The sequence below is a fragment of the Lacerta agilis genome, chromosome 2, assembly GCF_009819535.1.
Source record: "Lacerta agilis isolate rLacAgi1 chromosome 2, rLacAgi1.pri, whole genome shotgun sequence".
Classification (NCBI taxonomy): Eukaryota; Metazoa; Chordata; class Lepidosauria; order Squamata; family Lacertidae; genus Lacerta; species Lacerta agilis.
The window spans coordinates 70,782,441-70,798,377 of record NC_046313.1 but is presented as its reverse complement, the minus strand read 5'-3'; the positions used below and the strand labels follow the sequence as shown (position 1 = coordinate 70,798,377).

The following is a 15,937-nucleotide window of genomic DNA, read 5'->3' as shown; positions in this document are numbered from 1 at the left end:
GGGATCGCGCTGCCGGGGGCGGTGCGCTCCCCCCGCACTCCTCTTCCTCCGCCAGTGCTCCCATCAGCCAGCACAGGCATGAAGTTGGCAAAGGCTGGGTTAAGTCAACATGTAACCATCAAAATGCAGCAGCAGGTAATAATGTTGGGAAAAGAGACCCCTTGGTTCTCCTAGCAACCAGCTCTCTAACCTCTTGAGGAACTGGGTACCTTTACTGAAGCTCCAGACTTTATAACCATTTGTTTGTTTCCCTAATCCTACTCAATTTCCCCTGCAGTTTCTACCTGGCCCATGCTATAGGACTAAGCCACATAAATCATTCATCCAGGTAGGAGCAGTTCTGTATGCCCACTGAATGGGGCCTTCCAATTACTTCACCACCAGCACAAATTAAAGGGCCCCCACAACTCTGCAAACCTCTGAATAACGACAGAGTGATCCACAATCTGTGTCTTGATGGAGCAATTAGAGAGCCATTCTGATGCAAATCCAGTGATGAGAACACAGTCCCAGTTTGTTTTGAAGTCTTGGCCAAATAATTGAATCTCACCCTCCCCTCCCCTGCTCCAAGCCTCTATAAGGTGATATTGACCTCTGCTGGTTGAAATGCTCCACTGAAGCAGAGCATCTGGAATTCAGAATTAAATCTCCAAAATTTTGCAGTGAGGAAGCCTACATTCCATGTTTCGAATATATCAGAGAATTTACACATTGGGTTAATTGGCAGACTTTGCTACAGGAGTATAGTTTGGAGGGGAGAGTGAAGTTTGGCAGAATCTGATGTTTTGTTCACAGTTCCCCCACCCCCAAAAAATGTATTTCCATGAACCCCATGGAGCTTTAAATTGTGTGTGTGTTTTGGCGAGTTTAATTCCCTCCCCAAGCTGAAAGTCTCCCCTGTTGCTGCATTGTCTTTTCCCACTCCCCTAAAGACGGAGGCGTCCACTGAGCAGCTTGATGTGGGTGTGTTTTATATAGCTGAAGGGGTGAGCAGGTGGCCATTACTATGCTATGCAGGTGGCCGCATAAAGCCGAGTGATATAACATTTGGGGATGGCATTGTAGCAACTCTCAGGGGGAATCATGCTTCCATCGACTAGGGCAGGCATGTGGGGCTATGGTTGTTAGCCAAGATTTCAGTGCATATTGTTAAAGGGTTACTACCATGGCAGTTTCCAGTTTTCTTTGTGAGAGATATCGGGGAGAGAGGCTGGGAGGAGAGGAATAAAACGTCAAAGCAGACACAAGAGAAACAAGCTTGGAGTCAAAGAGGCAGGGCAGAACCATTTGTAACTCTCACCTGCTTACCTGCAATTGCTGCTCGGTGGGAGCTGGCTGCTCTGTTGGGCATAATTTATTGAGTGTAATTAACTCCTGCTCCAGTTTTCAAATTGGCACTGTTATTACTTATTTCTGCTGCAGAGGTGCCTGGAGAGTGTGGAAGGAGCCCCATTGCGCTACATGCATATACATAACAAATGGAACAGCTGACCCTTTCCGGAAAAAGGCTGCAGCCAAACATGGGAGGTGATTTGAGTGGCTCCTACAAGATGTTGGTCTGAAGCTCAACATCAACATCCAAAAAACTAACATCATGGCCACTGGTCCCATCACCTCCTGGCAAACAGAAGGGGAAGAAATGGAGGCAGTGAGAGATTTTACTTTTTTGGGTTCCATGATCACTGCAGATGGTGACAGCAGCCATGAAATTAGAAGACGCCTGCTTCTTGGGAGAAAAGCAATGACAAACCTAGACAGCATCTTAAAAAGCAGAGACATCACCTAGCCGACAAAGGTCCGTATACTTAAAGCTATGGTTTTCCCAGTAGTAATGTATGGAAGTGAGAGCTAGACTATAAAGAAGGCTGATTGGCGAAGAATTGATGCTTTTGAATTATGGTGCTGGAGGAGACTCTTGAGAGTCCCATGGACTGCAAAAAGATCAAACCTATCCATTCTTAAGGAAATCAGCCCTGAGTGCTCACTGGAAGGACAGATCCTGAAGCTGAGGCTCCAATACTTTGGACACCTCATGAGAAGAGAAGACTCCCTGGAAAAGACCCTGATGTTGGGAAAGATGGAGGGCACAAGGAGAAGGGGACGACAGAGGACGAGATGGTTGGACAGTGTTCTCAAAGCTACCAACATGAGTCTGACCAAACTGCGGGATGCAGTGGAAGACAGGAGTGCCTGGTGTGCTCTGGTCCATGGGGTCACGAAGAGTCGGACACAACTAAACGACTAAACAACAACAGCCAGCATGGTTGGAGGGCCAAACACCAGTCCTGTATGAAGAACAGATTTGACTTTATGTATTATCTTTCTGCATTAGATGTGCTCAGAACCAAGTGGGTACAGCTCATTGGAAGCCACAGGCGACGTGGGATGTGATATAGATCTGGTGATCTGCAGAGCAAGATTACTTCTGCTATGCATTACTGTCTGTACAGTGGAACCCTGGTTTTCAAGTGTCTCGGAACCCAAACACCGAAAACCTGGAAGTAATTGTTTCCGTTGTCGAACGCGTCTCGGAAGTTGAATGGCTTCCGCTGCACGTTTTCCCATTTTTTCAATGGATTTTGCCAGCTGCCCATTGATCCTCAGTTTTTGATTTACGGATTATGTTTGAAAACAGAGGTTCCACTGTACTTTCCTACAGTTGCTGTTGCTGTTATTAAAAGGTACTTAGCACTAAGAGCAAGTCACGAGTACAGAACACAAAAGCTATAGAATCTATAAGGAGAGAATTTATGTGTAATTTTTTCTATGTGCAGGGAATTCCCATGGGGAAACAATTCAGGCATCCAACCCCACTCCTCCAACACATACATATATTACCTGGACACTTGAAGAAAAAGCTTTCCGATTTGTTTTTACTGATTGTATACAGTGAATGTTTTTACAGATTGTATAAAATGGCCCTAAGATGCATGGCAAGTAGGAGAGGCAGAGAAAGAATAAAGAGGCATGGAGAAAGGGCCAGCTTGGTGTAGCAGAGTGCTGAACTAGGACCAGGGAGGTCCATTCAACCTCTCCTGACCTCACCTATCTTACAGGGCTATGGTGTAGGCTGGGGAAGAGAGAAAGAAAATAATGTATGTATACCACCTTAGAGTTCCTTGGAAGAATGGCAGACTATAAATGGAAAACAAATGAATACTGGCACAGAAAGGGTCAATACCAACAAGAAATGCTCCTTGTGTGTTCTGGTCTCTTCCCTGCTTGCTTTCCCTTTCCTGGCTTGCTTTCCCTCCCCACCCCCCTTTTCTGGCTCTGTTCACTGCTTTGGGCAGAGCTGTGGACATTTAAAAGGTGTGGGGCTGGTTTGGGAGCAAGGGGAGGGAGTAGAAATTTGTGAAATGTCATGTAGAACTTGCTTTAGCCAGGCGTTGGATAGAAGGGACAGGAGGAGAATGAAAAGAAGGTGCTGCTGGGTGCAGTTTGTATGCCTGGTTAGATCATAAATTTTTTTAAAGAAAGAAAGACTTAATTTTTTTAAAAAAAGTGGACGAGGAGAAACCAAACAATGGCCTGGAATTTGCCCAGATGGGAAGGGAATTTGCCCAGATGGCCACCCGCAACATTAAGCGCCATGGCTGCAGTAAGATTAGCACCTGGCTTAAGAAGTAATTATTTTAACACTAAGGAGGAAAGTTGGAAGTGGAACATTAATTAGGGCAAGGCATGCGCTTAAATGCAGAATACACAACCTGTTCACAAACACCGCATATATTGACTGGCCAGATGTACCCTAAACGGAGGCAGCCCCTGGAAAGCAGAGGCTCTGGAGAAGTTTTGCTGAAAAAGTAGATTTTGTCAAAAGGAGGAGCTGACTTTATGACCACCAAGAATGAGCTTTTCAGATATTGGGTGTAGTGTGGTGGAACAAGGCACAGAGGCCGGTGGAGTGAGAGAAGGAACAAAAGTGCATGCCTAAAAGGGAAGGGGTAGAGAGTCAGCTGTGGCAGAGAGGGAGGGAGCTTTAAATTTAAGGACTAAGAGCTGAAACTAATATGGTTTTTCTCAGGGAAAGGAGTGTGTGAGCAATAAAAAGTTGATTTTATCAAGAACCTGAAAAGTCGCTTTTCTTTTAAAACATCTCACACTGCACAAATAAGATTTAACACCTGTGACCCATCTATGTGTGCATCTCCCCAAACTGACACTTCAGTATATCGGTAGAAAATACTCATTTTGCACCAGATGTACTTGTACCTGCACACCCACTTTGTTAAGCAACAGAAGTAAATGGTATAGGGAATAATAACCAGAGTGGTTGCCCTCTATTAGCAAATCACTCCCAATTGTCCTCTAGCACAAGCAGCAGTCTTCAGTAAGTTATGCTAGTCAAGTGATTCTGTCTGCACCCTCTATGGTCTTTCCCTGGGTGCCCCCACCCAAACAGGCTCAGAGGGTGGCAACAAAGGCTGTGGGCCTTCCTCATGTGGAATGCAGTCCTGAATGAGGCCTCCCTGGTGCCAACAATGACAGATTAAGACTTTCTGTGCCTGGATAAGACTCTTCTCTTCTTCCGCACATTTGATGCAGCTACATCAACGCTTAATGTTTGCGTCATTCTGCATTGTTGGTGTTCTTTTTATCTGTTTGTTTTCTGTGAAGGCTGGTGTTGCTTTATGTTTAATATACTGATCTCTTGTTAAAATTTGATTGCCTTTGTTTTTCACAATATTTCATGTTTTTAAACTTGATTGTAAGTTGACTAGAGATCTGAAGGTTTATAGGGGGGCAAACCAGAGTAACTTTTTTTGGAGTGGGGATTTCCCCCCCAGGGTTTTTTCTTCTTCACTGGAGAGCCAGTGTGGTGTAGTGGTTAAGAGCGGAAGACTCGTTATCTGGGGAACCGGGTTCGCGTCTCCGCTCCTCCGCATGCAGCTGCTGGGTGACCTTGGGCTAGTCACACTTCTCTGAAGTCTCTCAGCCCCACTCACCTCACAGAGTGTTTGTTGTGGGGGAGGAAGGGAAAGGAGAATGTTAGCCGCTTTGAGACTCCTTCGGGTAGTGAAAAGCGGGATATCAAATCCAAACTCTTCTTCTTCTTCTTCTTCTTCTTCTTCTTCTTCTTCTTCTTCTTCTTCTTCTTCTTCTTCTTCATTATTTTGGCTTTGTTCCCCCGCCCCCCTACTCCCGGGCCTTTACATCTCTACTAGAGGTTGCCTTGTGTTAGGCAACCAACCAATCTTAATTATTTGATTAACAGTTAAAGTGTGCCCCTGTTTCTCTTCCAGTTCCTCCTTGCAGTACAGCCCAGAGTTGAACATGGCTTTGAAATCTGAAGGAAATAAGGGAACGTTTGCTTGGAGCCAAAGACAGAAAATCTTCCTTTTTCTCCACCCAGTCCGATGGCCCATCTAGTCCAGCATCCTGTTCTCACAATGGCCACCCTAAAGCCCCTGGGAAGCCTGCGTGCTGGGTTCAAGTGCAACAGCATTCCCCCCTCCTGCAGTTCCCAGAAACTAGTATGCAGAGGCCTAATGCCTTTGACAGTGGAGGTAGACCTAGAAGCTTCTGATCTTTTCCCTCATACTGTATGGTACTCAGAACAATTCTATGATAAGTAACGTAAGTTGGAGGCTGGAATGGAGTTTATTCAGCAGCCAGGCCCCCCTTAGCTGAGCCATAGCAGTGTAATGTGGAGGAACCCATGTGACTGTATTCTGCTCCCGAAGGCATCAAAGGGATAAGCTTAAGATGCCCGATGGAATCCTGCATTTAGGTGAAGCCAAGGTAGCCAGGTTTGGGAAAGTGTCAATTAGCTGCTAATTATCAGCCAACCAAACTGCTGTCAAGGCTGCAGAGGCTTCTCGTAAAAGGGGCTGAAGATTTTTCTTTGGGACCCTCAGTGTTACTCCGTTAACTACAGTTAAGAATGTTACTCTTGTGTTGGGAGCACTTTTTCGACTCCTGGTCCAGCTGGGCTCTCCGGGCTTCCACTGGTATATTGTATTCCCTACCAGCACGTGGATTCTTCTCTGCCACTGCACCGCACAAGGTGGCAAGACCAGGATAGGAAGTTCTGGGATGGCAACGTCGTAGCTCACAGTGCCATCCTTGCTGAGGAAGAAACACTTGTGGGTGCCAGAGATCAGGGCCCTGATTACAGTGCCGGGTGTCTCACGCCGGCTGCTCTCCTCAACAAGCCCGCCGATGACGAAGATCCCATTGTCCATGGTCACAGCTGTGGATTTGTAGCACTGAAAAGCCAGCGGCACCTGATTCCACACATCGGAACCTGTTTCATAAATCAGAATGCCCCTGTGAGCAAGGCCGCTTGCCCTGGTGTGAGAGAAACCTCCAATCAGGTAGAGCTTGTTTTTCAATGTGGCAGAGGCAAAATGACTCACTGCAAATGGCAGGTTGGCAATGGGAGACCAAGACTTCTGCACTAGGTCAAAGCTTTCTGCAGAATCAAGCACACTTCGGCCACTCCGACCCCCCAAAGCATACAGCTTCTGCTTACATGCTAGGAAGCCATGTTCTCGCCGAGGGGTGGACATGGATGGCAGCTGCATCCACTGGCCGGTAAGAGCATCAAACTCATGCAGATTGCCTAAGACGGAGCCATTAAGCCTTTGTCCCCCAGAGACGTAGAGCTTGTGCCCCACAGACAAGAAGCCAGAGGAATCTAGATACATCAGGGGTGGTATCTCCTCCCAGCTTTCTGTCTGCAGGCTGAATCCCAGGAAGTGAGTTTTCAGACGTTCAACTACTCCTCCCTGCATGTTGCTTACAAAAAGGCCCAAGCTCACAATCCAGTCATCGTACATGCCGTGCCTGAGACCCCCACTCTTCTGCAACCTCCCTTCTCCGTCTAGCTGCTCCCACTGCAGGTGAGCATGTCCATATTCTTCAATTATGTCCTTCTGGACTACCGTGATCTCCTCGGAAGTAAGAAGTGGGAGGCGGACTTGTTTCAGCAGCTTCTTGATCAGTGAGAGATGCTCAGCTGGTTGAGACCTCACCCAGCGCTGCACAGCATGGTAGACGATCAGCTCAGACGACACCAGGAGTTTGTCTGAAGAGACAATGCTGATCACCGTGCTGGGATCCAAGCCCGGAAAGGCCTCGTGTTGGGAAAGAGGTTCAAAGTTAATGGTGATGTGGCGTGTGGCCACACGAAGCAAAGGTTGGTGGTTGTGAGCATATGCCAAAGCATAAATCCCCAGGCAGCTGTCCATAGAAATGCTGTCAGCAAGGAATCTGGTAAGAGAAAGAAATTAAATATGGATCAGTGGGGAACTGCAGGGGAATTTCACTCTCCAGATGGTGAAGGAGACAGCTCTTCACACTCAGCAGCAACGGGACTGGCATGCCCACAGGCATTCTGACCTGTTATCCCACCACCAGAGACCAGCACATGCCGGTTAAAATAAGTTTGCCATGGTGTCTGAAAAACAAACATTTTTTATATTTGGCTGGCAACCCGCTCAAAAGCAAGATGGTTCAAGTGGAGCTAGAATTGTTTGTGGCATCTTTCTCCAGGCTCAGGCGGGAAGGGATCACTTTAAAGGATGGGGGAAATGCATTGGAAGGTAGCAGGTCAGGACTTTTGGAGGAGGAAAGCTGAAACAAGCCACAGTAAGGGAAATGTTGGGACACGTGAATGAATGGAACAGAATGGGATAGCCAGAGGGATTGAGTTGTGGATATGGAGGAATGATGCAGCCAAAATATATGTGATTTGCAATAGCAATTGTCAGCTACGAATAAGCCCTTCCATGTTAAATAGCACTTGTGTCAGTATGAAGTTAGGAGTATAGGCAATAGGAAGGATCTGCATGCATCCCATCTTTCATTTTTCATGATCTCTCTTTCCTCCAGGAAAATTCCTTCAGTTACAAAGTGAAATTAATTTAAAGGCAGTAATTGTGGAACCCCAACTGTCCCATAGCAGTTTACTTGCTGCTGAGGGCCCAGTTGAACATTACAACAAGGCACTCAGCTGTTAGTCAACTGCTGTGGGACAGCTGGAGTTCACCCATTATTGTCTTTAAATTAATTTCATTTTGGTTAATGGGTAATGCGGTGGAATTTTTGGAGATTGATATCCTCTGTGAACCCCCAGAATTAAGACAGCACTGTGTGAACCAGTAAATTTTCCATTCTTGTTTAGCTTGCCAGCCAATACACCTGTGTTGTCTGGGGCCCAAGTGAACATAGTCCTTGATTTCTTTGACAAACTAGGCAAAGGTCAAGGTACAGGTGTCTGTCCTTTTAATGAATGAAAACTCAAACTTGCTTTTGACATAAGCTCAGACAATTTACATTTCCCCAGACGCTGGTGCTAGGTTCCTCCCCAATGCCACTGCTTGCCACTGCAAGAAGCAGCAGTAGCAACTGCACTGGGCGCTGTTTCCCACCCCAAACAATACTTCAGACCTGGTGTCATTCAAGGGCATTGTCTGTGTTTAAATTCAGGTCATTGTGGGGCAGGGGAGAAATAACAGCTGCCTCTCCCCCAAAGAAAGTTGGGAAATATTCAGTGGAAATTTGTTTTCTAAAAGAAAAGCCTCAGATATATTATCAGGAAAATGTCTTCTGAGAAATTTCAGCTCAACTCTAGATTGTGCCTCCATCTCTCTTAAGGATTCCACCCACTGACCCAAGGATCCCCAGTCCCAGCTCCAAAACAGGATCTGTTTACCTGCCAATAATCTCCTGCAGTGGGCGGATGACAAGCCTATTGGCAGCTGTGAAGAGATCCTGAGCAGTCTCTGGTGTAAGCAACAGCTCTCCAGTGTAGAGATAATCTAGAATTCTTTGAAGGACAGAAGAGGCCATGTCTTCGAACACAACTTGCCTTTCCCAGCACTCTCTAAAGGGCCTGGTGAACATGGCCCGGAAGTAAGGGCTGAATGAGGCCAACAATGCCCTACAAAGAGAGGCAGCAAAGCGACTACGTCAATAAAACAAAAAGTCAGGCTTATGTTATATATAAAAATGCTAATCTTCTGGGGTTACATGATCCTTCAAAACAGGAATATATATCTGTCACTCAGGATGAAATAATTCTAAGGACACTCATGTGCACTATCTCAGTCATCCCTTACTTGGGAATATTCCTTTTCTTCCATGTACTACTGCTGCGCTCAGTTGATTTGCTCTTTGTGCTTTCATCCCTGTAGCAGGTTTGCTAGTCCAGTTAAAGGCACAGAACCTTCATCCCTTTAAAAAAGAGTCATCAGCCTGTAAGCAGGCCAATATCAGCCCATGTGACAGCCACTGCCAGATCGGCTCAAGACATTTTGCCACCTGAGGCAAACTACAAAATTGCCCCCCCAAGGAAAGAAGGGGTGAGTGAAGTTGTACGTCAAGAACAGGGTGTGAATAAAGGCCACTGCAGAGGTGGCATGGGGAGGGCTGTCAGGGAGGCAGCAGATCTAGCCTCCAAGGAGCGGCTGCAGCAGTGAATGATCCCTTTGTTGGAGGCCAGATCTGCTGCCCCTGTGGATCCTGCCACCCGAGGCAGTTACCTCACCTTGCCTCATGGGTGATCCGGCCCTGGGCACTGTAAGGCCTAGTCTGCACAAACAGCAGAATGGACTGTATCACTTCAGACTGCAGGTGGCCAATTACATTTTGGAAAGTTTCCTTCACAAACTATCTGCATAATTAGCACGGTAAGAATAGTTCTAGAACCCTGGTGCACCCCCCCCCCAATACACACAAATCTTTCCCCCATTTAGATACTTTCAGAAATCCATTTTTTAAAAAAATTGGAACTGAAGGAAATAGCGCTCTCCCAGTTGTCTGCAACAAATGGTACTCAATGTCTCTGAAGGTGAAGGTTTGATTTAGTTATCACGGTCAATGACCATTGAAACCTTATCCTCCGTGAATCTGCCCGATCCTGTTTTAATTTAATATGGTGACCCTCACCAGACTGGATGACAATGAAATCCATATATCAGTTGTGTGTTGTGTGAAAGAAGTACTTTGTTTCGTCTGTCCTGAATCTCCTGCCAAACACTTTAATTGGGAGACCGACACTCCCACAATTCTGGGGACGACGACAACGACACATATTTTCTTTCCACTTCCTCCACACCTTGCATAATTCCATAAATCTCTATAAATCTAAATGATAAACCTCAATTTGTATAAACCTCTCCATGAGTGGGATTTCTGCTAACCTTCCCTCATTCCCACCCCATTAAATGAGCCCATGTCAGATGTGAATTGCAAATGTAAGCTTTTAGAGGCATATGACTAGCTAGCACAAGAACCTGAGCCGTTGGCTTATTCGGAATGGCAGTGATCTGGAGGGATGCATTGTGACAAAGATTATTACACTTGTGTCAGAGGCTGTGTTGCTCCCATAGAGCCGGAACATCTCAATGCTGATGTGCTGATATGCATACTCTGAACTTGGCAAGGCAATTTCACCTCCCTAGGCAAACCATCTGCTTTGCTGGCTATGGATAACATGACCTGCTTCATCAGGCCAATATTCACTAACAGGTTGGAGACCAGCAAAATCCAGGAACTCACCTGTGACAGGAGAAAATCCTTCCTTCGGCCACCAGGGTGGCATCACAGAGCTGACGGGCCTCATAGAGCTGTTTTAAGCCTGTAAGAAAGAGGAGGCAAAACCGAGTTGGTGTGTTAGATCCTGACCAGAAACAACAAGGGCAACAAGAGGTAGACCTATCCGATTGGTCATGGAAGACAAGCACAGAGAATTTGGGGGTTGATATTGAACCTCCTGTTTCCAGCAATGCTCCTGGTTTAAGAGCATATTAAGGCACTATTCTGGACATGTTCAGTTACTGAAATTTGTTAGTCCTGCTAGAAACTCATTGGGTTCTGTTTCAGCTTTGTTTTGCTACAATGAAGGCCAAAAGGACCATTGATACGATACTGAGCTGAACATCTACATTCAAGACAAAAATCCAGGCATCTGTCAAGGGAAGATAAGGGGGGGGGATTAGACTGTATTTCTATGTTCTGCAGTAAACTTACCCTGAATTGTGTAACATCCCAAAGAGGTAGAACTCAAGCTTATGTCATCCATTCCACTGCTATCCTGTTCCTTTTTGGTATCCATAATCCATCTGCAGGTTCAAGAATCTCCAGAAAAAAGGGCTCCTCCGAGACTCACCAACCAGTCATTTCTAGGGAAGAAGAGAGAGCCTCCAATTGGCAATGAGATGTTGGGAGCTAGAATACTCATGGGAGTTAGCCTCGTGACAGTTAGAATACTGATGATGTGGAGCTTCAGGACACACTAACATCAGGCCAAATATATCCTCACAGATACTCTGCTGTCCTGAAACCCATTGTTATATAATACATTGGAAACCTGGAGGACTTTTTAAAACAACAACAACAACAACAAACAACAACAACAACAACAACTGTAGTCTCATGTTGCAGTTCTGAACTACATGGCCATGGCCATAATCACTTTGAGGCCTGACCTAATCCTAGTGCTTTTTTTCTAGAAAAATGTTTAGGGGTACTCTCATTTTCCTACTCATACTGAAATACTGCCCCTCAATGAGGCTGAACAAAATGTTTAGGGGTATGTGTCCCCCCAGAAAAAAGCACTGCCTAATCCCGTCCCTCTTCTTCATATCTCCATTGATTGTGTAGTGTCTTCTCCTCACAGGTACTTAGGAATAATGTTCCCTGGATCAGGTACTTAAGAATGTTTTCCTTCTTTGCTACCTCTTGAATAGTCAACCTTCCCCTGGCCTTGAGCTTAAGAGAGGGGGGAGATCGTAACTCAGTAGCAGAGCACATGCTTGGCATGCAGAATGCCCAGTGTCAGTCCCCAGCATCTCCATTTAAAAATTAAAATGGGAAACAAGCAGTGGGAAAGACTCCTGCCTGAAACCCTAGATAGCTGTAGCCAGTCTGAGCAGACAATACTGAGCTAGGTGGACAAATAGTATAAGACAGACTTTTATGTTCTATGAAAGATGGTGTATCTGTTGCCCTGGAACACTTCAATGACTTACAGCAAGGGTAGGGAACCAGGGGCCCTTTAGGTGTTGCTGGATTACAGCTTCCCTCTCATGCTGGCTAGGACTGATAGGAGGTGGAGTCCAACAACATCCGGAGGGCTACCAGTTCCACACCACTGAGAGATTCCTGTATCCTGTATCTTCCTAACCCTTTTGTTCCCAAATGATGCTCAGAAGGGTCTCCAGTCCATCTGGTTGCTACCCAGAACTGGTTTCAAGATGGTGCCTGTACCTGAGACAGGGATTAGTTGGTTGATAACCACTTTGGGTTATTATAGGGCCTGGAACAAATCCTGGTGGAGAAGCAGTCCCAAAAAAAGCCTGGAAGAAATGCAATCCCAGTGCTACTCAACATGGGTCTCAGCACATAGTATGAGGTGGTTTCACATATAAAGAAGAGGGCTGATGGTTGCTGGCCATTTGGTGAAACCAAGATATTTAGGCCATTTTGCCAGAAGTGTGAATTGCAGAGCACAAGAACAACTCTAAATCCTTAAGTATAGCCAGACCACCCATTATGACTATAAGCCTTGACACAGACAGGCAGCAGCCAATGAGCTGTTACTCTTTTACAATTCCCATTTCTTATTTGCATATGGGAGACCAACAAGGCATATTTTAAAAGCCACTGGCTGGGCTGGTAGATGCAGAGGAAATCGTTTCTTTTTTCATATGTTGCCCCTTTCAAAAGTTTTACCTTTACAAGTGGAGGTCAGATTTTTTAAAAGTCAAAGAAATCAAGCAGCTGCTGCGTTCTGAAAGAAGAAGCATTTGATAGCTGCGGAGCTCAGAGGTACTAATAGCCACATGGTGGGTCAGTTGCCATCCAGTGGAGTACTTGAGAGTGGGTTGCCAAGCTGTTAACAATGGATGTTGGAAACAAAGAGCTAGTGCATGGGTGGCTTTTTAAAAGGAGTGGGGCAAATGGGTGGCTTCTATGTGAGTCAAAATTCTTTGAGGATGGCCCTGCATTAAGGGACTCATCCTTTTAAATATGGAGTATCTACTTATTGTGCCAGCAACATTAGACTGCAGCCTCCAGCTACTTACACTTGCAATGGGTAAACACAGGCAGGTGTGTACATAAAGCTGTAGGGGACAAGATACCTTGGTACTTTAGGGCGCACCTGGAGGCCACTGTGACACACCATAAGGAAACCATTGGTTGGCATCTGTGTCTGTATTGGGAGACAATGGAGGAGTGTGCCTTTGGAAGGTTACAGTGCCCGTTGTGGCTATAGAGACCAATACAAGAGAGAGATGCTTTATTGCAGTTGGGCAGACGAAGGCATACCATGGTGCTGTTGCAGATGTACCATGGTGTTTCTTCTCTCTGCGCTCCTCCCAGCAGTCATTCATCCTCTGGTCACTGCTACGCTCTGTCTTCAGGCACTGCAGTCGTCTGGGATTCCCACATGGTGGGGTTGATGTTGCCCGCCTTCACGTCACATTTGCAGACATCTTCGCAATGCAGAGTTGGTCTGCCAATGGGCCTGGGGAGTAGGAAATTGCCCAGCTATTTGTCCGCAGTAGCAGTTTTGTTCAGATTAGTGTTATCTGCTCTGCTTGTCTCCATTTAATGCTGTTTATTCATTATTATTATTATTTATTGAATTTATATACTGCCCTATACCCGGAGGTCTACTGTTACTGTTGATCATTTAATTAACTTCTATTAGATTTTTTTTATATAAAGCACTGCCTCATGACACCAGCCTCTCCTGGTAGGCAAGATGAAGTTCCCCCGTGCCACAGAAAAAATATATTTACTGGTATTTAGGGGGTTAGATCCAACTAAAATGTTGGACTCTGTTATGTGGTAGCCACTCAAAATGCTCTTACGTAGCTAAGTCACATGGGCTGTAATAATATTTATTTACCATATGGACAGTTCCAAAGCACATGGGGTAACTCTGCGCCATCAGCCCCTTGGAACAGGCAGTGTTGGTTCTAAGACCATCCACACCAAGTCAGGGTCTTCTATGTAGTAAGAGGATTTCAAACATTACAGTCCCTGCCTGGAATGCTGTCATGTGAATTAGGAATGGGCACAGCGTCTTTGCATTATCCGCGCAGGTGATGGCATATAATTATTGTATTATTGCCATCATGTTGTAACAAGGGGGAATTTCAGGTTTGAGCACATTAGCTTGGAGCGCATCCCATGTACATTTTGTCAAATGCTGCAGCCCAAAACACTTAGTTTTCACCTGGAATAAGCCATGCGGTAGATTTAGAAATTCACTTTTTAATTGCAGTCAGCTTTCCTGATCTTCCTGCTGGTGGTTGGCATCTCGTTAAAAAATGCCACCCAGCAGTGTGCAGGCTTGGTGTCAAAGACTGTGTGCACGTCCCCATCTGGCTCCATAATTACTACCTTCACATCAGCAGAGGAATGTTAATAGGTAATATGTAAACACAAAATCTTTTATGTTTACCTAGTAAACATCTGGATGGAGAGCTTTGGATAATCTCCGATTGGGCTAGAAAAACAAGGGTGGAACAGAATCGTGGAGAATGAAAGCAGGACACCAGCAGAGCTCTGCATGGGGGAAGGACTGGAGCGACAAGGAGAAGGAGGCTTCTGAACAACTTTAGGGGCCAGCAGAACTCGAATAAAATAAGTCTATGGATACAGATATATTTTTAAGGCTATATTAGCGACACATCAGAGCAACTCAAGTGTCCTTCTGCATCTTGTTTGCTTCCCGGTTTGCAAACCTATCTTGTGGGGTGCAGGGGGAGAGAAACCTTAGTCTCAGGAATAAGAAACCCTTCAGGCCTTTCCCATTTGCCCTCTAGACTCTCCCTAGGTTGGGTGGAGGATGGGCTGTGTGAGAGTATGTACAAGGTAGTCTACTGTAAAAGGCATATTTGCTCCACCCAGTTTTGTCTCTGGCTTTGCCCAGCATTTTCATGTGGCTGCCCATTGAAGTTAGTCAACATGACTAGCTTAGGTTCATGAATTTCAATGGGTCTAGTCTGAGTATGACATAGTGGAATACAACCCATTAGGTTGGACTAAGGCTTAGCCATGCTTAGAGTTACTAAAAGAAAGGGATCATTTAAGTCCCATTGATTTCAATAGGTCTACTCTAAGCACGACTACATCTGGGTTTATTATCACACTATTAATCATTGTAGTCGGAAATAAATTTATTATGTTTCCCCCCCTTTCCTTTTAATGTTTCTTTTTCCTTTTCTTTTTATGTTTACACAAATGTTTTGCTTCTTTGTATTTAATGTGCTTTTCATTTTAATGTTTCATTGCTTTTTTATTATTTGAGCTCTCTTTTGTAGGGGTGTGTGCGTTCCTCCTACGCTGCAGTTTGGAAATACAAAATACAGTCGAACAAACAAACAAATATTTGATTTTCATCAATAGCGGGAGCTCCCTTGTTCTGCATTTCAACATGCCCATAAGAAACAATATCTCCTAGTTCAGGTAAGTAAATAGTTTTCCTTAAAAAATAAATAAATACGGACTTGGTGACAAAAAGCAGTAAATACATTGGGTTGGGTGGGTTTCAGCTAAGTTGTTGCATGTGTGGAATGAGGTCCACTTGTGCACCGTTCCCCCCTCATGCCCCCTAAAGCTGCTCTGACTTGTTGGCATCCATCTGTCTTGAAAGACAATGGGCAGCTCTGAAGGGTTAAAGGAAACCCCAGAACAGATTTACGGGGGAAGAGGAGAGGGAGGGAAAGTCTTGTTGCATGATTAGACCTTGTTCCTCATGCTCGTACCTCCCTCCTTAGCACTACAGTGAATTCTACCCAATAAATATTATAGTAATAAAATAAATAGCGATCCTAAGGTTTCCATGTGGGGATCTGCGTTTGATCTAGTTTTTCTTTCTACACACCTAAAGGTGAAACAGCACTATAATATTTGCAGTGTTTGATAAATCCCTGTCAGTCACAACTGTATTTAGTTTGCATTGGGAGAGGTC

At 45.3% G+C, this 15,937-nt stretch overlaps 1 protein-coding gene across 3 annotated transcripts; it reads right to left on the bottom strand.

The window, feature by feature from the left end:
* Positions 1–5,695: 5,695 nt before the first annotated feature.
* On the bottom strand, positions 5,696–12,397 carry LOC117041668 (kelch-like protein 6). 3 transcript variants are annotated; one of them, XM_033140667.1, is made up of 5 exons: positions 12,220–12,397; positions 10,981–11,151; positions 10,510–10,588; positions 8,663–8,890; positions 5,696–7,218 (listed from the first exon to the last, which is right to left on the bottom strand). In XM_033140667.1, the coding sequence occupies exons 2-5, from the start codon at positions 11,063–11,065 to the stop codon at positions 5,778–5,780; spliced, it is 1,833 nt and encodes a 610-aa protein (XP_032996558.1). In that variant the 5' UTR covers positions 11,066–11,151; positions 12,220–12,397; the 3' UTR covers positions 5,696–5,777. The 3 variants fall into 3 exon arrangements, with proteins under 3 accessions (XP_032996558.1, XP_032996557.1, XP_032996559.1); XM_033140666.1 differs by having other exon boundaries at positions 10,981–11,132; XM_033140668.1 differs by lacking the exon at positions 12,220–12,397 and adding an exon at positions 11,982–12,088 and having other exon boundaries at positions 10,981–11,132.
* Positions 12,398–15,937: the final 3,540 nt, after the last annotated feature.